At 43.0% G+C, this 25,076-nt stretch overlaps 1 protein-coding gene across 2 annotated transcripts; it reads right to left on the bottom strand.

Annotated features, from left to right (window-relative positions):
* Window positions 1–502: 502 nt before the first annotated feature.
* Window positions 503–24,843, bottom strand: GSN (gelsolin). 2 transcript variants are annotated; one of them, XM_010721037.1, is made up of 17 exons: window positions 24,802–24,843; window positions 11,373–11,574; window positions 10,305–10,459; window positions 9,151–9,312; window positions 8,796–8,945; window positions 8,417–8,506; window positions 7,389–7,521; window positions 6,842–6,930; window positions 6,275–6,490; window positions 5,317–5,450; window positions 4,448–4,538; window positions 3,885–4,055; window positions 2,902–3,076; window positions 2,502–2,626; window positions 2,004–2,081; window positions 1,429–1,489; window positions 503–987 (listed from the first exon to the last, which is right to left on the bottom strand). In XM_010721037.1, the coding sequence occupies exons 1-17, from the start codon at window positions 24,832–24,834 to the stop codon at window positions 818–820; spliced, it is 2,235 nt and encodes a 744-aa protein (XP_010719339.1). In that variant the 5' UTR covers window positions 24,835–24,843; the 3' UTR covers window positions 503–817. The 2 variants fall into 2 exon arrangements, with proteins under 2 accessions (XP_010719339.1, XP_003211386.1); XM_003211338.4 differs by lacking the exon at window positions 24,802–24,843 and adding an exon at window positions 12,809–13,032.
* Window positions 24,844–25,076: the final 233 nt, after the last annotated feature.

The following is a 25,076-nucleotide window of genomic DNA, read 5'->3' as shown; positions in this document are numbered from 1 at the left end:
TTTTTTTATCACCTTTCTGGATAAGGTCAGTTCTGTATTTACAGCTATTATTACCATTATAAAAATCAATACACCAATCTGCAGATGTTGGCCGGTATTTTAGTTAACACAAGCAGAGCTAAGCTTCTGTTGGGGTGTAAACATGATTAACAAAGAAGTACTAATTAGAATCACTATATGCACACACTTGCAGTGGGAAACAAAGCTACTGCACAGCTTGCCATTAATCCTTGGGGAAGATGAGTGCATCTGTACCTGCTGCTGCTATGTACTGGTCACCCCTATGAATTCTTGTTGAAAACAGCAATGCTTCCTCCTCTGATCCTGAGTTAAAAACACTTTTTACTATTGCTTGACTTTCTGAAAGAGAAAAATACCATGAATTTACCAGAGTATTAAATGTTAGAAGCTCTATGGAAAGGAAAACAAAACATCCCAAACCACCACAAAATCCTTTCTGTAAACATTTAACGCACCACAAAAAAAAACAGCACAAAGAAGGTTTTGTTTTCTTAAGGTGTGTATTTGTTTCAAGTAAGTTCAAATGTGGGATCTACAGGTTCTGTTTAACGTTTTCATCTTAGTAACAAAGCTCACCCATTCTTCTCTTATTCCAAACAAGCTTTACCATATTAAATATAATCAAAGCAAGGAGTAGAGCAATACGACTGGTCGTGATTGGTTTTGGTACTTATTGCACAGCTAATTGGCTATTAACATCACTGCCATGCTAGCATCCATCCAGCAGGAGGAAGCAGCTGTTGAAGGCACTGAAGGAACTAAACTTGCTCTATTAAAAAGAGGAAAAACCTGTTACTTAGACATCCACATCTGCCATTGCTCTCTGCAGAGGATCAACAGACCAGTAGTCGTCATCCCAGCCCAGGAACCAGCCAGAGAAGGTTGGAGGCTCAAGCCCTTGCTTAACGAGTGTGACTGGAGTTCTCTTATCACGGCTGGCTGGATCAGTTTCAATGTATCGCTTAGCTGTAAAGGCACAAGTGGAAAATCTCATAAGGTACAAATCTCAGGGAGCAGTAGATGGATGCTACAGATATAACTTCAGATTTTTCATTAAAATAAATAAGCTTTTACTTTGTGGTTTTATCTACACCTGTTAGAAGACCGGCATTTTTCGGTAGAAAACATACATTACTGTTATAAAATGCTCCAGTATAAGGGCAGTCTGTACTCACCCACACAGGGATACTTTTCTACTGTTAGGGTCTGAGCACAGTGTCTAAATATCACACCTTTCTATGCTGATCTTTGAGATTCTCTCTTCTCAATCTACGTGATCATTTTGATCACAACATTGAATGTTATGATTAAGATATATTCCTCAGTATATTAAGTTGTCTGACTTAAAATCAGATGGTGGGAAAATAAAAAACATTTATTTCAGAAGGAAAAATGTCATGAAATTACCAGATTTCAAAGCCTCGGTCTTTTCTTCCTCCTGGGCATCTTTTCCAATCCATACAAACACCTATAGATTAAAAAAAATAAATCACATGAATTGTTTCAGCAACAGCCAATGTGCCTATGAAAGAGAAAATAAGGGCTGAACTGAGTATAGCACTGAGCAGAAACATATTCCTCCTGGTGTGCCTGGATCACTGGCCCACCTGAATAAAGTTTCTGGTAGATGACAGGAAGCTTTTTGGCTGCAGTTTATCTGCTGTAAATTCTAATTACGAGAACAAGCTGTACACTAGCTTAACACCAGAAAAAAATAACTGATGTTTGAACATCTCTACATAAAACAGACACAAAGTTCATCTCTAAGTTCACTTTTGGCTGAGTCATGCACAGCAACTAACACAGTTTCTGGGTGTAATTTCTCTTCAGCGTCACAGGTGAGGTGAATTGTTCTCAGGCTTCAAAGCAAAAGGACTCTACAATTTAATAATTCTGCTAGTGATTTTAATCTGGATCTCTAAATCTAGAGCCACACTGTGTATATTCTTTGCTTCTCTCCTTAACAGGTGAACACGACATACCTGATCCCATGTGTCAAGGATCATAACATCATCTGTAGCAAGGTCATCCTGGGTCAGGTCTCCAGGGACTTCTTCAATCTGAAAAACATAAGATCAAAATATGAGGACATTCTGCAAGTATCACTTTACTTTAGCAAGAGAAATGTAGTTCACCAGGGCTCTAGTTTCATCTCTTGTCAGCCTTTCATTCATGCACAAGGCTTCTAAGGCTCCCTCTTGCTGCTTGAAAGACTCAAGAGTTAAAATCTTAGGAATGGGAATGCTGGTTGTTAACCAGGGGAGGACCAGTCTGATGGTTCGAAAAGTTGCTATAGACGTAGCTGCTGTCTCTGCAGAAAAAATAAATGGTGCTAATATTTTCCCTTCTGGAGGCAGCGCTACAAAGGAAAATTGGGTGTAACAGCTCATTACTGTTGACTGAGGGCATACTCAGACTAAGTTTCTCTCAGCTTTGTCAGATGAATGTTGAATTATTTGACAATCTTCTCAGATACTCACAGTGAAGCGTCCACTCTTGTTGGAGCATGCAAAAAGACGAGGGGGGTGAGCATCCATCTTCTTGTCCTTCAGCCGAGGAGAAGTACGGTAGGGAGCTTTTCCACCCAAGGCTGTCCAGAAGTTATCTGGAAAAGAAAAAGATACTCTGTTGCCTCAACTATTGCTGGAAAACACAGTAGCAGTACGGCTTGGATAGGACTTTAAGCATTCTTCTAAGTCAGAAAGTTCTAGAGGTCAACAAACATGGGTGTGCTGTTAAACATTATGAAGACACTAGATTGGAAATGTATCATGTTCACATTTCCTTGTTCTGAGAGACAAAAAGAAAATATCCAGGAAATAATTATTGAGAAAGTGCAGCTTCACAGAAATGACATCAGACTTCATGTGTGTCCCTCACCTGGCTCTCTACCCTCAGTAACCTGTACTGGACGAGCTCCCAGAACCTTCAGCAGCTCTTGTGCTCCTGACAGCTCTGCACTGTTGGAGCCACGGCCAACCCAGAGGTAAGCAGCAGAGGGAGTTTTCAGGACAAAAGCATCGTTGGAGTTCAGCTGACTGGCAGCAGGATCCAGCTGAAAAAAAAAGAAAGTTGCACATGTGAGGAGTAATCATCCTCTATGGAGAGCCCGTAATTTCAAAATAAAAGTTAGCATCTATCCTTAAACAAACTTGAAACAAGATATTCCTTGCAAGCATGTAGGGTTACAATATATGTTGTATATTTGCCTATATCTGGGTAATGAGTTAGGCTTAGTCATATGAGAAGAGTAAACAAACGTGTGCTTCTGAATACAATCTACAGATACATACAACTTTCTGCTCAGATGCTTGGGGCTGTCATTTTGCCAGCCTTCACGGTTCTGTCAGGAGATATAAGAACTTGCTGGGGAGACAATCATAGAGCACCATCCCAGCTGCTGATGCTGATGAATCATTAGCATAATGTTTATTTGTATGTCTGAATTTTGTTTCAATAAGAAGGGCTCTCAGCCTGTATCCTGGCACAGGCTGTATTTTTATTTAGACTCTTTAGCACTTGCAGTCTTCCACTGGTAGCAGTGTGGTCACACAAGCTTAGAACAAGACACAATATCCAGCACCAAACAGTATTTCAAATCATTGTTTTATGCAGGGTGTAACATCTACTGTGGACTTTAGACGGAATGCTTCAACCTATTTGAGATGATATTTATAAACCAAAATGAACATATCACCACTTACTCACCAGAAAAGAGACATCTTTTAACAGTTTCTAAAGGCTTAAAAGTTTGTTACAGTTTACATCAGAAAGCTCAATCTGGCCTTCATTCTTCTCAAAGAGATTGTGTCCCCACTGCAGCTTATGTATACAACACAGAAGCTGGCTCTCTTTCCACATACCTCTACAGCTCTGGTAGCTCCCGAGGTGCTGGACCGGACCTGGAAGAGCCGTGTTTGTGCCGGTGTGGTCTGACCTCCTTCCCGAGATGTTCCACCCTTGTAAACAATCAAAGGCTTTCCACCAAACATGCTCATCAGATGAGGTGGCTCTTTTCCTTGCACTACTCGTTTCTAGAGAAAAAGATAACCTGCTGTCAGTTTTAAGGCACCGATGAAGAGAAGCATAAGGGATGCTGGAAATGGTTTTGGCTGCCATATTTCTGGCTGGAATCTTCTTATAGAACTCACAGAGTTTGCAGTCTTCACCAATCCAGCAGCCTTTGCAAAAAAAGTAATTAAATATACGCAGGGTGTTTTCTGCTTCTCCTATCAAATTCTGTTGGCTGCCAACATGTTGCATTAATTTGCATGAAATACAGATTGTTAATTTCTGAGAATTATTAACACTAGAAAGCAGAAGGCTCACTGCCACTTGCAAGGTATGAGAAAACCAATTATATCCTATTTATTCTCAGTTGGTTTTCGTGGTTTTAATTTGATTTTCTTTGCTTGTTTTTTTTCACCTGCACAGGGCTGCCTCCCAGCTCCTCATCCAGCTGTACTGTGAGGAATGCCGAAGTCGCAATTTCATCTTGAGTAGAATGAGCACCCTGCCTGAAAGACAAGGCAAAATTTGCGTTTTATTTTCAGCCTTCTCCCCAACACATGCACCTTACAGAGATCAAGATGTAAGAAAAATTTCAATGCTACCAAACTTCAGTAGCACTTCATTCAGCACTGAAAAGAAGCTCACTGTCTTAGACTGTAAGACTGATTACAGAGGAAAATATGGATGTTTTCTAGATAATTAGCAGAGATTCTTTAGTATCTCCATGCCTATCTCCAAAGATACTTTCAGCAACCAGCTTAAAAACATGCCTGCTCACACTGCTAGCATGAACTATACGTGCAGTACTTATACAGACTGCACTCCTTCTGGTTTTAGTTACACAGCTTGCCTGTGCCCTTTCTGCTTGCTGAGAAGCAAGAACATCACTGTGAGACCCTTAAAAAACTCCTCCTTAAAGGCAAGGCCTGGGAAACTGTAACAGTCCCAATCCACCAGTCAAGGTGTCAAAGTAAGAAAAGTTAGTAACAATGGTCTCAGATGTAGAAACTGCAAGAAGTCCAGGACTTGATCCAAAGGATTAAGTACTGCTAGAAATGCAAACAAACAAACAAGCAAGCAAGCATCTTTTTCATTTGTTTGCTATCACAGTAGTTCCTTCCATTCAAACTTCAAAACTTTCCAGACCTCTAGTAATGCTCTGGAAGGCAATACTATCGTAGGTGAAATCATATTCCCTGAGGATCCTCCATAAATGGGAACCAGCAGTGACCCATTCTCAAAGAAGTAGACTTCACAGCTCCACAAAGGCCCAGTCTTTCTTACCAAGTGTAAATGATCTGCCCCTGCTTTCCAGCATGCTGGTAGTCATACAAGATAATATAGCTATCCCCTCCATAGAACTGGCCATATGTCGTAGGATTCACTGGCACTTTCTCTGAGCCTTCTATTCTCCAAATCTAGAAAAGAGCACAAAGGGAGAGGACCAGAAATTTTCTTAGTGAAATACAAATAAGCAGATGTTCCTTAGCAGAGACCGAGCTGTTTTCTTCATCCAGCCTCCCAAAACTTGCAGTCCTGCAGCCCCACCTGCTGGGGAAAGCCACTAAAAGTCTGTCATTCCCATCCACCACAGATTTCCACAGCCTGCAGCCAGGCCTGGAAGCAAGGAACATTTAGTTTATCCAATTGTGAACTCCCAAATCTTGATCACGCCTTCTGAATGGTGAGAAGCACAGGAGAAATGTCAGTCAGACTGCCAGCACTGCCAGCACTGATGCCCATTTTGTACATGACATGATGATTTTGATTTCTCTCAGTTACGATGAACAGAGATTTTAGTTTACTGGAGATTCTGGAAAAGTACAAGGTTGGCTGGGATTCACGGCTCAGCTCTTTCAAGCCCACCTTGACCACTGTTTCTATGCACAAACACAAACATCCAGATGTGTCAGATAGGTGTTCTGAGACGACCACTTATCACATGCATGATGGCAAGAGCTAGAATAATAGGGATGAGGAGGAAAGAGAAAGAAGTCTGGGTCAATGGTGTTGGGTGAAGCATTGACCCGAGGGCAATCTTGGAGTGAAAACGGCAGCTCATCTACACCACGTGGCTGTAGGGCTCTCAAGACCTTCTTGGTGTCTTAAATGTTAAAGATTCCCCCAGCATTTATGAAAGTGCAGTGCTGATGAGTCTCAAGCTCCATCTGTTCTTGCAGCAAGGCATCAAGTAGTAAAGACAATTCTGGAAACTCTTCAAAAGGATTCTGACACAGCTTACCTGTTTCTTGCCAGAGCCATCATCCTCCATGCCATGCTGGGCAGCCATGGCCCTGGAGGTGTGTAGAGTGGCAGCATCAAAAGGAACTTTCTCGATTTTGGCAACATGACCAGAAATGTAAGCCTCTCCCAGTCCTTCTGTCTGGTCCTTGTCCCTCCAGTTCTTGAAGAATTGCTTAAACAAGGGTGTTTCACCACTCTCAGGGAGGACTTGGACCTGAAACAAAAGAGCCAGCCCATCAGAGCCTGACCCCATGTCCCACACAGCTCCAGCTCTGGCTACTGCTTACTACTTGCTTCATAGGAGCCCTGGCTTCAGGCTGGCAGAGTTGCCCTGTACAGCTCTCCTGAGACTACAGCAGTGAAGGGCTTGGTGTCACAAAGCAGTATTAAGAGCCACGTTAGGTCTCACTGATGCCTGAGATAAAGCAATTGATCAAACCTACAGTTATTAGATACCAAACAGGCCTTTAATAAGACTAAAGATGCATCACAAATCACTGGAGTCAGTGGCCTATGTGGTAGAAAACTATTCACAGTGGCATCTGGGTGGGCTGCACATCCTTACCTGGGTATGTTTCGGATAACCCATCTTATCAATGAAATCAGTAGCTGTTTTCAGGGCTGCCTTTCTCTCATCAGAATTGGCACTCCTGCCTTTAATGAAAAGAGACAGGAAAGATAGAACTTTTAACAAGTTTTATCTACCCAGAGAAAAAACTGTCCATAGCAATTCAACTTTTTGCAACAGCTGAGGGGCACAGCTAGAAGATGGTGCCAAGTACTAAATGAAATTTTTATTTCTTTTGTGCTTTTCTATGATGATTGAGAGAACAATTTCCTTTTTGAAGGAAATGATGATTGATGTTAATTCATTTTTTTCTTTCTGGTTCCCAGAAACCTTCGTTTCACCAAAACCCCAGTATCTCAGCATCTGCCATTTTGGATGAGAGTGCTTTCCCAAGATTGTTAATGCTATCTGATAGCATTATCTAATGCCCTGAAAAGCACCGCTTCCATCAAGTGAACACTCTCCTACCTGGCTCAAAAGAAACAGGGATCAGGATGAAAATCCTATGCATACATAACCAGCTTCATCTGCATCTCTAAAGTACCTTTCCAAACAAAGATCTTTCCATCTGTGCCATGGTCCAGAATGAAGCAGTCTTCTGTGTTCAGTGCTGCCTGGGAGAAGGGGTTCTCATCTGCCACAAGGGAAACTGCCATGTTTCCAGCCCCATTCGAGACCTGTGGTAGCAGTGCAGAGATTAGATAAGGCATTGTCTGTTCGCCTCCAGCTTCATGGCAGTAACCCAAAACTCATGGAGTGGAAGGGAAATCAACCTGAATGCAGTGGCTGCTTCAGGCACTATTATCATTCAAACAGGGAACCTTTGACACAGCAACGGTATGACAGAACCTAGCACTTAATCTGAAGATTTCAGATACGTCTAGCAAAGCAGAAATCACTAGAATCAAACACTAGTCCAAACTGCTAAATGTACTGGATGCAAAAGCAGCCATTAAAGTTCTTCTAAAGCAAAATAACTGCATCTCAGAACTGAATTGGACTGTCTTGGTAACTGTGAGTAGGCCTCTGTGTGTCGAGAGGGTTTAAAGGTCTGAGTTCCTGTACCTACTAATAACTAAAGGTCTACATTACAAACCACCTTGGCAGATATTCACCAAGTCATTAGTGGAGACAACTGCAGAGAAGAATTCCTCCCAAAAAGTCTTGAACAGTCTTCTGCACTCATACTAACTGATGGTAAACGTTACCTTCCAAATTATTACTTCAATCATGCTCACTGCATACTGGAAGAGATAAAGCCAGTTTCTAGTCCATTCTTCTCATCTTTTAACAGTGTTCCCACCCACTCATTTCACACTCTGCCTTTCTCTATAAATTCCTGAAAAGCTCCAGCTGAATCCCCACTGCTGACTCTGGTCTCTGATAAAGACAGTAAAAAGCACGTGGGTATGCAGTGTAAGCAACCAAGGTTCATACGCTTAAATTTAAAAAGGTTCCTAAAAGACTCTGAGTCAGATCAGCTGAGCTCTTCTACGCAATTCCAGCTCCATCTAATTGTGGAAAGATTACTTCACTCCCTACAATTGTCAGGGTCCATCTGTTTCTTGTTACCTTATAGAGCTTAGCCAGCTTTCTATTGGCTGTATCAGTTTTAGTATCATCAGAAGCTCCTTGTGGCAAACTGGGCTTTGGTCCTAGAACCTGAGAGAGAGAGGAAAGAAAATATTACTAGCCAATCCAAAAAAGTCTCTGTTTCCAGATGCTCCAGCCACAAAGAAGAAGGAGAAGAAACTTCTAGATCAAAACCAGCAAAAATATACTGATGTCCCAACAATGAAGAAGACCACGTCTGCATTGAAGCGCGAGTGTTTCTAACACTAGCACTTCCTGTGTAAACACAGACATTACTGAGCCTACCTATCCATTGTATCTGTTCTTTCACATATTGCCCTTCCCATTCCAGCACAGAGAAATGGATGAAGTGAACAACCTGAAGCATTTCCTCCCGCTCTGCTCCTTCCTCTGAAACAAAGACTTTGGCACGACCGTTCCTCTCGTTGTCCCGAATCCCTTTGGCCAGCACAGTGGCCTTCAGACGCTCCTGACGGTTGCTGCTGGAGCCACACCACTGGTAGATGTTCTGGGGAGAAAGAAAAGTCATGCAGCTGCCACTTGTCAGACCCTAACATGACCTTTTCTGGAGCAGCATGTCCAGGACTGAAAGATGTTAGAAAATCAGCTACATGATGTTTCAGAATGCTGAACACTTGAGATAACTAAACACAATTAATCAGAATTTTCCTGTTTCTGAAAGTCTGATAACTCATCTTTTATGTGGTACTTACACTGCCAAGGTCAAGGATGAAACAATCCCCCGTGTTGAAGCTCTCCCAGGTCACAGGGACCTCTGTTGCTCGGACTGTTCTCCTGCCCTTGACCTGGAGGAGCCTCTGCACAGTTACTTCATTGGGAACCACATGCCTGAAGCCAGAAGCCACGCCACCAGCCTAAGACAAAAATTAAAAGGCAAGAAAAAAATACATTAATTAGCTATACATAAGAAGTTTTTGTTTCTCACAGGACAGAGGGTCATCAGAAACTTGCGGAGAGAGCTAAAATGTGCAGGCTGGACTTTTGTATGTCAATCTATCCAGTGATGCATCCCAGCTATCCATCCCTTTGTTGTCTGTGGGACACTGATAGAAACATGAGATCAGTTGACGTTCTCACAGGATTTTGGCTGGTGGAGCGAAGGGTGTATTTCCATGTATATTGCACATCCTGCCTACCAAAAATTATCCCAGGCCCAGGATTCCCTACCCCTACAAGATATTGTCCAAAAAAGTACTACCAAATTTGAATGAATAGAAAATAATAACAAATGAGCAGGAAATCAGCAAAACAGAATGATTAAGAGAGTTGAACACGAGGAAATACAAGTACTTGGCAAGCATTTGACCTGGTATCCCTTTCCTTTTACCACCATATTCCTGACAAGGATAGCAATTCTAGACTATATGTTTCTACTTCTATTACAAGAAAGTACAGCTCCCACTGCTATTCATCTACTTTCCCCAAACATGGATGGTAAGGAGGTGGACTGAGCACAGAAAAAGAGACAGGCAAGGCCAACCTTAGTTAAGTAACTGGGAGAAATTAAGTCTACTGAGTAGGCGTTTCCCATTCACTTGGATTGCTCTTAAACTCATTCCAGACATCTTGAGACTGTTTTTTTCCCTGTCTTCTGAAGAAAAACAAAATCCCAATCCCTAAAATTTCCTGGGGCTTTCCTTGTGCATTATTAATTGAGCCAAAGCTCTCCCACTGGGATCTGCTGTTCTCCACTCTGTCAGTTCCACCTCATTGAAAACATCTGGTTGAGAATGCTTTTCAAACAACTGGCAAAAGGGCAATTCTTATTTTTCTGAGAAGTGGGCAGGATGTCATTTCTTGCAGATTTGATTCAGACTGGCAGGATAAAGATCCAGCCATAACCTACCTTGTACTTGATGCCAGACTTGAAATACCCCAGGAATGTTGAGGATTCATGGCCTTGCACTTCACGGTGCTGGACAGCCTTCCCCTGAAGGTAGTCATCCATCTGAACAGTGAATATGGCAGCTGCCCCACGCTCATCTTGAGAGCTTTCATCTCCTAAGAAATGAAAAGACAAAAATGTGGACAGAATGCAAGGTTTCTGCCTCAGCATAAGCACAAGGGAGAAAGGAAAATCCTGGAAGTTTAGCTTCCACACAGGTCTGCAGAATAGCAGTTCGCAATATTTTCTAATAATGACCCTTGCACAGCATAAGAAAAAGTTATTTTTCTGTAAGGGTTACGATACCACCATAACTACTGCAACCCCACTGCTTCACAGCTGTGGCTTTGGTAAGTATCATACATTTTCCCTTTGCTATTTCACCCTGTCCTGGAAGGAAGCTTCTCACGGACCAAATTCACAAGCAGATAAATCTGAAGGAAGACATCAGCAGCTTATTAAGGCTGAAGAGACATCAATTCCTCAGCAGTTCACTTCTCAGAATCTCTTTAGTGTAAAAAAGCTATTGACAGGTGACAAACAGGGCAAACCACCATGCGAGTATCCTACATAGCTTTAACTATGATATTGCCAGTGAGTTTTATAGAATGTGGAGAAAGCCTTGTCGTGTCACTTGGTGACATTTATTGCAGAAGGCCAGTTTGGAGGTCTGAACTGACCTCTACCTCTTGAAATAGAAAAGATTTCAGCAGACTATATCATCTGAGTTCTTGTCTTTTCTGTGGGCCTGTCAGAAACTGACACTGGAGAACTAGGAATTACATCACCTTGATCATAAAAGCCATTATTTTGATACCACAGCTCTATTTCCAGGTACAGAGGCGGCTGTACTCTCTATTGCAGAAACTATTTCAAATATTTAAGGCGAGAAGCAATATGTGCACCAACACTGCATTTTCAGGGTGCCCAAAGTCCTGTCCCTTATTTCCTTGGGTAACACCTACTGGAGAATGTCAGAGTAGTGAGGATCAGAATTCACTTCAGCAGGGGCACTCCCACCAGACTTACCTAACCAGAAGTGCAAGTCGTACTGCAGGTTCCCACTCCGCTGTTTGATGGTGTTCAGCACCAGATAAGAATCTCCTGTGAAGAAGTCTCCATACAGATTTTTTGGCACTGGTACCAAATCAAATTTCTCGATCCTCCAAATCTGAAGGCCAGGCTCCTTCCCAGCCTTCGAAAACTCAGCGTGCTCCACCATGCTGACAGGCTACGGGCAGGACAGAGGATGTTATTCAATCCACACAGTACAAGGAAACTCTTGTTTAAATGAAATTGCTTCTGATCTCTTAGCTATTGTCCCAAGCAACAAGTGGAGTTTCCTTTCTTTTCTCCTGCATTGAATTTTGTGAATAAATAAATGAAATCTTTCTCAATTGATGATTGCTTCTTTTAAATTCCAAACAGCTCTATTTTATGCCTTATCCCTGGCACATTCTTTTGCAGGCTCTCTTTTATCTACTGTTGTTTTGGGGTTCTTTTTTTCCCTAATTTCTTCATTTTACTTTACATACTTTCCAAGCTGATTTATAACTTATCAATATGACACATAAGTGGAATACAAGTTTCCTTGCTAATTATTGCAGGAAATGGACATATCACTTTTAACTATATGTTGTACAGCTTGCACAATTATTAATCATTATTTACATATTGTGTATTATCCAGATATTATTATCATTACTGTGTAATCTAACTCTGCTCTCACTGGAAAATATTGTGAATATCAAAGAGATAATTGAGAAGTTCCTTATATTCTTATATTCTCCTACTGATAATCAACAGACACCTTACTTCAGTATTTCTGTGCCACTGTTCTATTTTAGGAATTAAAGTGCTATCCATAAAATCCTGTCCTAGGGATGTTGCAATTCTGCTTTAATACATTATTGTCACACAAATGCAATCTATTTACAACATACAATCCATTATTTTACAAAAACATAATGAACACTTTCATTTAGCTACGTATGAAAATAATTCACTTTGGTAACACTGAAAGTAAACAGAACATTTTCGTAGTATTGGCAAAAGACATTTGTCTGTATATTATAGCATGCCTGTAAGTGACAGCAGACAACAGGAAAGAAAAAATTAAAATGTTACATTAGAAGCATCCAGTAAATCGGTAAGGAAAAGAGTTCACAGCAGCTGATGGACAGGAGTATCATCTGCTCAGCTTCCGAGGCAGAAACAAAGAATGTTACAAACTAGAGAGCAAAACTGCAGGTTACCAAAGTGATTCCTAAGCTGATATCAAACAGATAAAGATGGAAAACAGTGAGTTTTGACTGCTCTGATTACAGTGAGCCGGACTTCAGTCCCCCCCAAATCCCACTATAAAACTGCACAAACTCCTTACAAAGTTAGAAAACAGGGTGACTCTTATAAGTAATTGAAGAGTAAAAGTTTGCCAATGTTTAAATGTGGTGCAGGTCACTTACCACAGCTGAAAGCACCACAGCTGCTGTAACAACACAGCCAAGCCTTGCAACAGACATGGAGCTCACACAGTTCAGCTTCAGAGCCATTGTGCAAAAAATGGTAAGAAAAATATAACCAAAGCCCTGTTTTCCCATTTCTAACAGCAAATGGGCTTCTCTCTCCTCCTGCAGAAGCTGCAGGGAGTCCCAGCTCCCTCCTCCTCCTCCCGCCGATATCGAAGACTGCTGCAGCAGGCAATCTTTTATCAGGGACAAACACGCCCACCCCCTCAGCAGTGCAGGGGTGGAACTTGTTTGTGCACACACTCCTCAGGGAACCTCAGACTCCTTCAGCCACTTACAGATACTTAATCCCAGCCAGCAATAGCTCAAGACAATATGCTATCCATTACAACCGACAGAGCGAATGTGTTCAAAACAAGCCAAGTATCCAGTCATAAGGCCAAGGGGATAGGAAGAAATTAAAAGACATCAACAACAAAGGCAATATTTTGTCTGCTTATGACTGCACCTAAATGGAAAGTTGATGAGACGCAGAGGAACGAACAGCAAACCTGCTCCAGATGGCAAGGGCTGCAGAGAAAGAGGTTTGGAAGATGTGAGAACAGAGAAGCACTAATGGTACACATCTCCACAACCTGAGGATGGAGGGAATACACCTTCATCTCTCTGAACTTGTCAGAGGAGCAGGAAGCAAGATTCATCACGCACCTTGCACCTGAATCCATGTTGCACAAACCTCTATCAGAGTAACACAAGCCAGAGGAGTTTGAGATAGACCAGTGCACTTCAGCTCTAGCGTTAGCAAAAGGGCATCAGCGGGCTGGTAGGTGAGAGAGCAACACTAATTCAGTAATTCCACAACCAAATACCACCAAAGGTGTGATAAGACCCCTGTGACAGACACACAACAGCCATCAGTCCCATTTGGGTCAATGGAATCACAACAGGATGCTGAGAGCAGCATGCTGATGGATCGCCATCACAAACAGAGGCAGGCAAGAGCTCATCCTTCCAACCATCAGCCCATCACACTTCCCAGGTGTCTGCAGCACACAGGCTGCACAGGAAGGCTCACGCTCCACTTCCAGCCCAGGTGCAGAGCAGCCCCACACTCCTCCAGCTGGTGCAGCTGCTCCTGGAGGTCGAGCAGCCGTGTCTGAGGTCCGGCATCTGCCACACGCTGCCGAGGGCTGCACAGACTGCTCTAAACATGCTGCATGTGAGCCCATGCACATCCTGGGAGGTCAAACAAGTACACTAGGAGGAACATAACCAATGCCTATGTGTGGTTGTATTGCCGGTGATTTTAATGCACCTGAGAAGAATTACTGACAGTGTGACGTTCATGCTTTCTCGAGCCTTCAGCAGGTGCTTCAATAGGAGGCCAAACGCTCCCCCTGGCTATATCCACAAGATATAGATCAGACCCCACAGTGCATGTGCCTCCTCCTCTCTCCATACGAATACTTTCTCTCTCTTCCTAGAACACTGCTTCTCTCTTGTCCAAGCTAATGCATTTTGTTTTTAAATTTCAAGTTGGCAAACACTGCTTTAGTTAATGTACTTCTGAAAGTTTCAGTGCAAATTCTCAAAGTGAAATAGACAATGAAAACAATGTCTTAATCCTGCTGACATTTCTGATTTCCGTGAAGGAACTTCATAGTGTCAAAGGTCTGAATCTGGTGACAAAATTTTGGAAGCCTAACTGTGTACTGGGACAGCTCTGGTGCTCCGAGGAAACCAGCTGTCAATGGCTTCTGCAGCTGCAGCTCACCCAAACCAAGATGACTGGATTGCATAACGTTAGAAAGAGATGAGTCCCTTCCAAATGGAAAAATACTTTGGACTTTTTATTAATAAAAGTCTGTACAGTGAGACACTGCCAAACTTAACAGACAGAAAGCAAAGAGACCTAGGATAATTTTCACTGCTGGCATCCCATTTCAGGGTAAGCTCAAATCCGCTAAGACCTTTTTTTTTTTTTTCTAGGGCTGGGGGGGCAGAAGGGAGGAGGTGAGGAGTGGAAGGAAACAAACACCTAGATTTGGTCCATTAATTAACATGGCATTTTATACGTTCTGTCCCGAGTCCAAGTTTGTGTTGTCAATTAGCTGCAGAAGGAACGAGAGTTACGGTGAATAAATTGTGTGTTATAATAATCTTTGGTAAGGATTCATCCGAAGCATGTCAAAAAAGAATAAGTGTAACACACACCAGCAGCTGGTACAGCTTATTACTGCTGTGTAAATGTTGCATTGTTGAGTCAAGCCACAGAAAGCTGTGCTCTGGATGCGTTACTGCTGGCAAATGCTAGATAAGGTTGTCAGGACCATACCCAAAAGGATGTCTTGTTGGTGACATGGGAAAGAAAGCAAACTTCAAGCTGATGTTAATAAAACTGTCCAGCTTAGTCATAGAAATGGTGCTGTGCAGGGTCAGCATCTTATGCAAAGAGAAGTTACTTAAGGAAAACAAGGAAAGGGCTTGAAACATGGGATTTCAGTGCAGATGGATCATCTAAATGACACTTGGCTGCATAGCGATAAAAACAAGAACTTAAGATAAATCCAGTGCTCTGAGCAAACAGTGGAACACAACAACTCGTTATGGTGTCCAGATGTGGATTAACACAACCATGCCAGGTCTGTCTGAGAATGCCTTATCACAGAGACTGCTTTACCACACACAGCACATGGATTTGGTGTGTTGTGGAAGCCGAATTTGTGCAAAAGTCTGTGTGTATCTCACAGACCAGTGGCAGAATTTGGAGTCTGCTTCTTCAGTACATTTATAAATGATTTTCCCAAGCCTGGGAACTACTGTTTCAATAGAAAGGCCAGAAAAACCAGGGAGACCCTCTTGTTTCTCTGCCCAGCAAACGTCCTGGTGTGCATCCTCTCCATTACAGCACTGTCAGAAGCCCTGACAGCTGTGCTTCCACCACCTCCAGCCTGGGACTCAGTATTCTTCTTTGCTTACTTCTACCCTAGCATTTATAAGAGACAGTTCCCTTTGCCTCCCTCCCCCAATACTCCCATTTATGTTCCTCACACTCATCCCTGTGGCTGTGCTGCCACTCCTCCGTCCCAGAGAGGCCCTGTGCTCCTCTAAGTTGTGCTATCAGCACTTTCACCATTTGTTTTCACTCTCCTCTGAGTTTGCTCCTGACAAGGAGCCCCATTCTGCCATGCTCAGACCCAGCCCAGCATTGCACAGAAAGGAACATCTTGTTCCACTGCAAGGCATACCTGTGAAGACAGAGTCTAGAATCTCTTATTCCTTCCATCTCATCACGTGGCAGTGCCAATTAGTGGTAACAATTAATGACTAGTCCCTCCATCAAAGCTACTGTCATGACTTCACACCTACAGCCCTCTCAGGTATATAATGTTGCCTAAAATATCTTTCTGGGAGACAGTATCATCCAGTCTCACAGAATCAAAAAGAGGAGACAACACTTCATTCTCCTGGGCTCCAGCCTGATTCCTACTCAACCTCAAACATCCAGAGCAGCTTACCCAATCTGAAGGAATGCACGCACTCAAACAAAACATTCTCTGACTTCTGGTATTGCCAGAGTATTTCAGACTACAAAATGGGTAAGGTAGTAATGGTAATGCTTCTTAAAGTGAAATTTTAAAGTAAAAATTTACTAAAGCAAGATTAAATGCAAGGAATGTGCATAAGTACTCAGTAGGCAGCTCCTCTGTATGACAAAGCAAATATTAGCACACAGGGCTTTCCTCACAAAGCTGTGTACTTCAACATTTCTGAGACAGTGAACAGCATGTACATTTTTAAGCCATTCACTGAAGCTCCTGGAGGCTTTATTTCCCAGGATATTCACTGAATATGAGCAACTGCAAATATATATATATGTGTATATATATAGGTGGAAAATTGCTGATAAAACAGTGGGTGATAAAAGAAGTGCAATGGTTTGTTTAAACAGCTTCAGCTGTAAAGAGGTCTACGTGTTGCAAAGGAAAGAGACATTCTAAGTATTCACATGAAGCAGAGACTCAGAGATCTAACTGCTGTGTTATTAGCACCCTAGTTTAACAGAAATAGCACTCCTGAGGGAGCTTGATTTTGTTTGTCCAGGGAGAACTCAGGCTTACCTTCAGAACCAACACTCTTCCATAACTTATTCTGCTAGTAACTTACAAGAGAAAAACAAACACTCATTTTCTTTGAGAATAACTTTTTGTTTGTTTGAGCTACAGAGAAATTGTGGCCATTCCTATACGTATACCCAGCAATAGGAAAAGGACTTACCCACACAGGGCTGCTCAGGAAAGCTCAGCTGAGTTAAATGTGGCCGTGTCAGTGGCAGGCCAGATCAAAATACGGTTGTTCTCATTTACAGCTCCAGCTCCTGGTTCTTGATAGGTTCAGTTAATTTGTCTAAATGCATTGTATAAACAAGGCCCGCATAGGAAGGCCTGCAGCCCACACAACATTGCACCACAGAGCATCTAAAACACCTGCTGCATCATTCTGGAGCAATTTCTGGATCTTTAGATGGCAAAGGCACCGTTTTTCATTTTGATGAATAATATGGGGCACCAAAATAACTATCAAGTACACTCTGAATTTCTAAAGTATGGGGAAAACAGTAAATCTGAGCAGAAGTCTGTAACCACGCAGCATTCATGCTTCAAAAACGGCTCTTGTGCCTCAATCTTCACTGTACCTTGGAGGCAAATAGTTGCATTTCCACCCAGACAATTCTTTCTTTTCCTCTACTCAGTGGTCAACAATTGCCCACAGACTCTGGATTGCTCCAAAGAAATAATGTCTCCTCAGGAAAAGAAGGGCTCTCTTTCTCATAGCATTCTACACCTCCTGTATCAGAGAGGTGAAGCAAATCACCACGTTTCTGCTGCAACAAAAGAAGAACAAAACTGGCATTTTGTAAGGAGCAAAGTTCTACTGGCATGATCGATCCCAACAGAATCAGCAGGTTGCAGGTTGTACGTGTGACAGTAACACAGCCAGAGCAAGAGCTGCGTACTCCAGAGCACTGTCTGAGATAATGTCACTGAACTGATCAAATATCAAATTATTATCTCAGGTTTAGCTGTTCCTACACTTTCTGGCTACCCACGCAACCATTTCTTTTCTCTCTGATCCTTTGCAAATCTGTAAAAACTCTGATGAATTTACAAAGATTGTCAGATTAAATATTACAGAAACATTCAAGTTCTAACAATAAGAAATTCAAGACATGGTGTTGCATTTAACAGAGAAGGAAAGACAGTTCAGCACAGTATTAACAGCTAATTATGGTACATATTGAACAAGAGAATACTTTTCTATTCTTTATTGCCTTCTTGACAAAACAGTATATAATGTGACTAACTTTCCAGTAAGTCACTGAAAACAAATCTGATGAGACTTCAGCTTTGTTGCCAAGGTGACAGGCATTGCAAAATATCTAAAATGAGAGATGAGTTCAGTTTTCAGTCTCCTGACAGCCTTAAAGTCATACACAGATAGTATTAAGAACAACCCCTTTCATCCCACCCCCTGAAGAAGCTAGTAAACAGGCTTCTGTGGGATTAGAAAAGTTGGCATGGAAGAGCCTCCTCCTACTCTAACAATGGCAGATCCACAAACTACTTCAGACCCCTATAGGAGAGGCAGTGGTACTCCTAGCAGTTACATCTGAACAGATGCAGCCACTCACAAATCCGGAAAGGTCAAGCTGGCATTGTTCCTTTAAGCTTCCTCCTTCATTTAAAATACGCATTTGATTCCAAGAGGAATTCACATTAACAGTCCAGGACACAAAGTACAGCATTATCTGTACAACTGGCAAGTAGGTTTTTGAATTTAAAAGTTAAAATTCCTACTAAACCACTTTTGCAAACTAGAACACCCAGATGATTTGTGTATTGTTCCCTTTTTCCAGCTGTTTGTTTGCATTATGAGTCACGTCAGCTCTATTCTGGTCTCTCTACCTTTTGAATACGATCCACTCAGTGAAAACAGACGGTTCAGTCTGAGAGGCTGAAAACCTGGCACATACAGAAACACAAAAGCCTGAGCTTCTTCTCAGGTGCATGATATAAATCTGGAAGAATATTACTTACATGGGAGAAACTCTTGGAGAATATACAGGTCTCCCACCTGATTGAAACACACCCAGAGAAAATCTGCTGATACAATCGACTGTTTAAAAGCCCTACCTTAGCATATGTGAGAGCTGAATCATGCACTTACACACACACAGCAAAGATAAGTATGGATCTGTGGAAACCACCAGCAGCACTCCTTGCAAGCAAAAACGAATTGCAAATTTTAGTTGGACACAAATCACCGTTCAGTGCCGAAAACATGTCTTAAAGGAGCGCTTATATAACCCAAAAGACATAACCCAGTACATTAAAATATGATTACAACTCCCTATCAAGTCCCATAGACAGATCTGGTGGTGACAGCCAAAGCACGCTCATGGAAGCAGTGAGGATGTGCTTGTGGTCAGCTGTGGGGAAATGACACAGATGTTGTCCCTCCAGTCACCACGTCCTGGCCGTGCAGAGGGGAAATGAGCTGCAACTTGATGCAAACTGTTCTCCCCGAGTGAGCTAGCCAGTGCATTCCTCAGTAGCACAGAAGTCTGCTCAATTCATTATCATTAACCCAAGGAAGAACAGACTAATACATTATTACTGGAGAAGATGGGATGGAAACCAGAAGAGACAACCTAAAAGGAGTCCAGAAGGGAAGCACAAAGTGCTCCATGTGAAGTTGCAGGCACGGGTGACTTAGGTGAGAGGGCTTACAACAAGCCATTGCTAACCTACAGCAAGGACAGGAGAAGTCTGTGCAAATGCTAGGGCTGAGTATAAAACAGTTGTGCTTCAAAAGCACACATAGGAAATCCTGTCTGCCCCACAGACACAGCACAGCCAAGCAGCCCACCCCAGGCCTGGCCTCATGGTGCTGCAGCAGAGCCTGGGACACTGCACAGGAGCGCTGTGCAGATGGGCAGCATCCTGAACTAACAGGAGCTACCTCACCTCACAGACACATTCAAAATCGAAAAGCTTCTTCAAATTCAGGGGCACTGATCAGAACATGAGACGTGTCTGAGCCATACAGATGCTGTAGGTTTGTGGTGCCAGCCCTGGTGGACACAAGAGATAGAGCTGCTGCTATGGCCAGGAGCTTCCTGCAGCCCTGCACAAGCAGCCCAGCACTTCCCCACCATCCTCCTCCTCCTTGAGGCATCCAAAACAGGGCCACCCCATTTTAGAGGCAGCAGTTTTCCTCCCAAACATCCCTTTCTGAATAAACCGACATAAGAGCTATTACAGTTCCTCTGTCAGTTCTCTGAATACATGCAGATGAGGTCACGCTGGCTCGAAGAGATAACTTCTCTCAAAGGCCTTTTTGTCCCAGAGCTGATCGCCAGTGCCCTTGTGAGCACCAGGCCTGCAGCCACGAGAAGGCAATGCTGCTGACAGCCATGTTGAAAACTCCCTTCTTCCTCATTGGAAAGTGTTGGTCTTCCTTTGGTGATTAACAGTGTTTTTAAATTTTCTTTTTAATGAGATTCAGGCTTTCATGGCTGAGGAACCACGAGTGCTCTCAAGACAGGCAGCCTGGAAGTAGGGAAAGCCCTGATGGAGACAGCTCTCAGCACAGCAGCCCCATCCAACCCGAGAGATTCCGGGATGATTCATTTCCTCCAATGTTTTAAAGGCACTGTTTTGAATTGTAGCTTTATTTTTACTGCATGTGGAAACATTCAGTAAATAACATATGTTTAAACTTTGTTTTTGGACAGCATCCCACTGCCTGACTCGTTTTTAGCACAGACAGATGGCTGTTTCTCCTTCTCCCAGTTGTGCTGGGACACCAGCTGAGCGCAGTTCCAGATTCTTATTGGGAAGTGGATGAGGGGCAAAAGAGAAGAGGGGAAAGACCAAAACCACAGCCTGTAGTGAGAAAAGAACACTCTGAAATGGGTAAAAATAAGAACACAAAAAAAATTTAAGTCCAAACCAACTAATCCTTCTATCCAGTCACCATCATATCCCAAACTTTGATCACAAAACCCTGGCAGATTGGTTTGAATATCCTGACTGAGGATGCAGTTACTATCTACATCTCAGTTCACCTCAAAGAGGGGAAAAAGCAAAAAGAAAAACTAAAATAATAATAATAAAACAATTATCCAAAGGGAAGTACGAAGGGGCAGAACCACTTAGAGCACCACAGCAAATTACTGCAGCACCAGTGCCAGGCTCTGCCCATGGAGCAGCCCTGGTGCAGCCCGGCTGTCCCAGACTGGCGTCTTCGTGTCACCTCATGCAGCTCTCCTGAGCCAAGCACTGGCAGCACCCCAAGGAAAAGCTGCCACAGCTCCGTTCAGCTCCACAAGTGTCCAAGCTCTAACCTTGCAAATGCATCATCAGTGGATAATCAGGGATAAACCCTGCCGCTCGTTCAAGCACTTACCGTGACAGCCTCCTACTTCCTTTCCTGATTTTTCTGCTCACACTTTCCTTCACTGAGCAGTTGTGAAGAACTGGAAGCTGACAGCTATGAACACTGTCTGATCTGAATCCACCTATGACAGGATATAACAGAGCCATATTACCAAACCAGCTCTCTGCCAGCGCCCCAGATACACATCCGGATCAGCAGACTGCAAACCCTGAGTGTCTGCACACTGATGGACTCGTGATACCGCAAGAAAGCATCCACTGCTGTGATCGGGCAAGAACTGGCAGCACAGCTGTACCTGGAGGGTGTGGGCATATTGGCACATGTACAAAAAAGCCAATTGCCCAACACCCAGCTCCAAAGAGATCATAAAGGCACGATGAACCCACTTTGGCAATCGGGGTACTTTTGCTATAAAAACCAGCAGACTGCAGGATGCAATGTAAATATGGGAAATTTGCCAACATCCTGGACTTCTTGGGAAACAACCACACCCACGCCATGGATTCCAGACCTGTTGTGTATGCAGTCTGCTCAGACACTTCTCCCAGCAGTTCACTTAGTTCTGTTCTTACTAAAAGCCAAAATCATGGGAAGACAGAAGTTCTTTAGCAACATAAACCTGTTAAGGTTTTGTAGTCTGCCTCATGGCTCAGCAGTATCCCAGTTACTCCTATTTGGATACGGGGCTGGAGATAATCAGCTGTGACTTATTCCTGTGGTGAGAGTGCTCTTCCTGGTAGATCCCCACAGTTGTTCCTATGAGACAAAGTCTTGATAGACTGGGCTCTGAAGAAAATCCAACTCTGGAATTAATCTTGGGCATGAAAATGACAAAGGCAGTAATAATAATAACAAAAAAATAAACTATGATTTTTTGTATTTGCATTAAGGCATTGTTTCTATGTGGACAGGCACAACTTAATTGCTATGTAGCAGTTTTAAAGGAAACAAAAGTGCTTCTCCGCAGGCACAAAATTGAAATTATTGCTCAGGAAACAAAACTACAAAAAGATATGAGAAATTCACAAGGGTGGGATGACTACTGACTACTAAACACGATCATCTGAATGCAACCTTCAGTTCTGAAAATCCCTGATCGTGGCAGTTCTCTATGCCAAAAGCCACAATGATAGACCTAAGGAAATCTGTCCGTACAAACTCTGTTCTCTCCTTTGCCTAAACATCTGCTGCAAGCCCCTGTCATTGCTGAGACACTGACAAGCTGGTGAGACAACTCCTCTGCTCCTGCCCTGAGGGCTGTATCAGACTGCACTGCCTCCTTACATCGCCGCTGTTTCACAGAGCCTCCTGCAGAAACATACTTTGCAGATGAATAAACACAGCAGGCTCCATGGCTGTGCACTACCCCCACCTAGGGAGATTGCCTGATACTGGCGAAACGGCTCCAGCATGTAGCTGAGAACCCTGGCATCACTTTTCCTTTTATGGGAACAGAATTAATCATCCAGAGCATTTCTTTCAAATTCCTTTAGTCTTCTGAGCATCTGAAGTGATTAAATGATGATTAATTGATGAAACTGACAAAACGAGAACTTTAACTAATGCTGAGAAGCAGAATAAACTACGTGACAGAGGTACAGAAAGTGATCAGGCAGAGACGTATTCTGAAATTGATTATTCATACAGCAATTCCTAAGTGCTGTGAAAGTGAACAATAAACAAGAACAGCTGCTTCCTTCTATACAGTAGTTATTCATTGTGAGCAAGCTACTTCATATGTTTAACCATGTTCTGTTTAACTGCAATCAATCTGCAACTTCATCACTTCAGCTCCTATTTAAAATAAAGATAAAGAAGAAGAAGAAAAACCAACCACTAAAATATTCCTTCTGTTAGGTTTTCAAAGCAAAAGGGGGAAATAGATGGTTTGTGGAGCTCCAGATTCCTATCCAACATCTTCTTTCATAACCATGAGTAATATGTCAGTAGCAGTACTGAGTCTGGAATTAAACTGCAAAGCTTGTATTCCTAAAGCAAGCTAAAAGCAGATACAAATCCTGAGCACCAAATAAGTCAGAAGGCTATTTTAAGAATAGTTCTGTTCCCACCAGCACACTGTACAGCACCCAGCATACAAAAGGTTACTTTATCTGAACCTGGGGAAGCATTGACTTAACACAGGTCTTTTGAAAACAGCTAATTGCTGCTCTGTGCACTGTAGGAAGGCTCTTACCTTCTCTTCTTCCCAGAAGCAGCATCTCCCCTCAGTGATGCTGCTGGCCACAATGCTAACTCAAGAGATATAGCTGAGGCACTCACAAAAATACATAAAGTATCTATAAAAACAGCCCTGTAATGGAACGTGTTGCCAGCCCCTCAGCTGGAGCTGGCAGCAACCGCCGTCGGTAACATTATCAGAACCATGAAACCAAACTGTGGAATGCTATCTCACATCCCTGCTTTCGTGATGAAAGGAGCAAATTCACAGACAGGTTGGATTTGTGCCTGTAAAATCAAAGTTGAAACTAACAGTAGCATTTTTGCTTTGTCACACTTCAGACATTCAAAAGTAGCCAAAGATTGTTTGCAGGTTCAGTTTCCGTGTATTTTCCCTCTAGTACTAGGATTTCATCAAGCTGAAGAAAGCATCCATTCTTCTGAGGGCAGGAGACATTCCTCCACCTACTGCATGCGCCCAGTTCTCACTAAAATGCATCAGTATCTGAATTCTCAGACAAACACTGGAAAATCCCCCCATATATTTAAACACAGCATTTAAGAAGTCCACCATCCACGCATACCTACAAGGTGTAACTTCAATTCCCACCCTATCGTTGTGTTGAATTTTAGTGAAATCCTTGAAGCTCAACTCCATGCTGCTCCAGCAAGAAAGCACTGCGGTGGGGCCCATTGATGGCACAGATAAACGAATGCTGACGCCCAGGATTGGAGCATCAGTGCAGAGGACAGCATTCCCACTATCTGTGCTGGAGGAGAACAGCAGAGTACAATGCACAGAGTGCAGGCACACCTTGCAGAATGGCACGGCATAGACAGCCCACAGAGCGGACATCAAGCAGCGCTGGGTTCTGCTTCTTCCTGCTAGCTTATGGGTTAAAGTTGGAACTCTCTGCACTGCGTAGTACGGAGTGTGGAATAAACTACCTCATGGACAAGATGAGGGAAACCATTTGCAAAGCCAAGACCTGATCCCGAGTACTTGGATAACAATTCATTTGCTGGGCAGATGTTACACAGCACACTGCAGGGGAGTGGGGGAAACCTAGAAGATGACAGGTACTTGAGAACCGTGTTCCGCTCCAGTGCAGAAGTACCCTAAGCTGAGCCATGCCATAAATTCAGCAAAGGAAACGTTTTTTTCACTGAGAAATTTGCATCATGCAAAGTTGGTAGTGGAAAACTGAAAGAATTGCAATGATCAGTAAGAAAAAAGGAGACTTAGGAGAAACTGATGCTAGAGTCATCCTTGTTAGCAAAGTCAATTTTTTTCACATCCAAAAGCAAATAACATTCAAAGCAGTTTTATTCAATGAGGATCTACTTACTAATGAGGCCTCCTTGAAACAAGTCATCCCCATAACTTTTTTTTTTTAAACACTCTTCCTAGGAAACATTTCAAATAACTTTAAGTTTCTACATTCGTGGAATTTCCGTTCAAACACCCTTTCCCCGGGCACAGAAGCGCTCAGCACAGGGCGCAGATGCTCAGCAGGCGGCCGGCGTTCCGCCCCGGGCTGCGCTAACGGCGTGCCGGTCTCAGGGCGCGGCGTAACACCGAGTCAGACTCCGGGGAGCGGCGTTACACAGGGACACCGGCTCG

The sequence above is a fragment of the Meleagris gallopavo genome, chromosome 19 (assembly GCF_000146605.3).
Source record: "Meleagris gallopavo isolate NT-WF06-2002-E0010 breed Aviagen turkey brand Nicholas breeding stock chromosome 19, Turkey_5.1, whole genome shotgun sequence".
Lineage (NCBI taxonomy): Eukaryota > Metazoa > Chordata > Aves > Galliformes > Phasianidae > Meleagris > Meleagris gallopavo.
The sequence above is the reverse complement of the archived record's forward strand: the minus strand, read 5'-3'. Positions and strand labels throughout refer to the sequence as shown.

Coding starts and splice junctions, on each gene's coding strand:
- GSN (XM_003211338.4), bottom strand. CDS start 12,943: ATGGGAAAACAGGGCTTTGGTTATATTTTTCTTACCATTTTTTGCACA. Junction 10,460..11,372: donor CGACTTGCACTTCTGGTTAG/GTAAGTCTGGTG, acceptor TTCATTTCTTAG/GAGATGAAAGCTCTCAAGAT. Junction 6,931..7,388: donor AAAGATCTTTGTTTGGAAAG/GTACTTTAGAGA, acceptor TTTTCATTAAAG/GCAGGAGTGCCAATTCTGAT.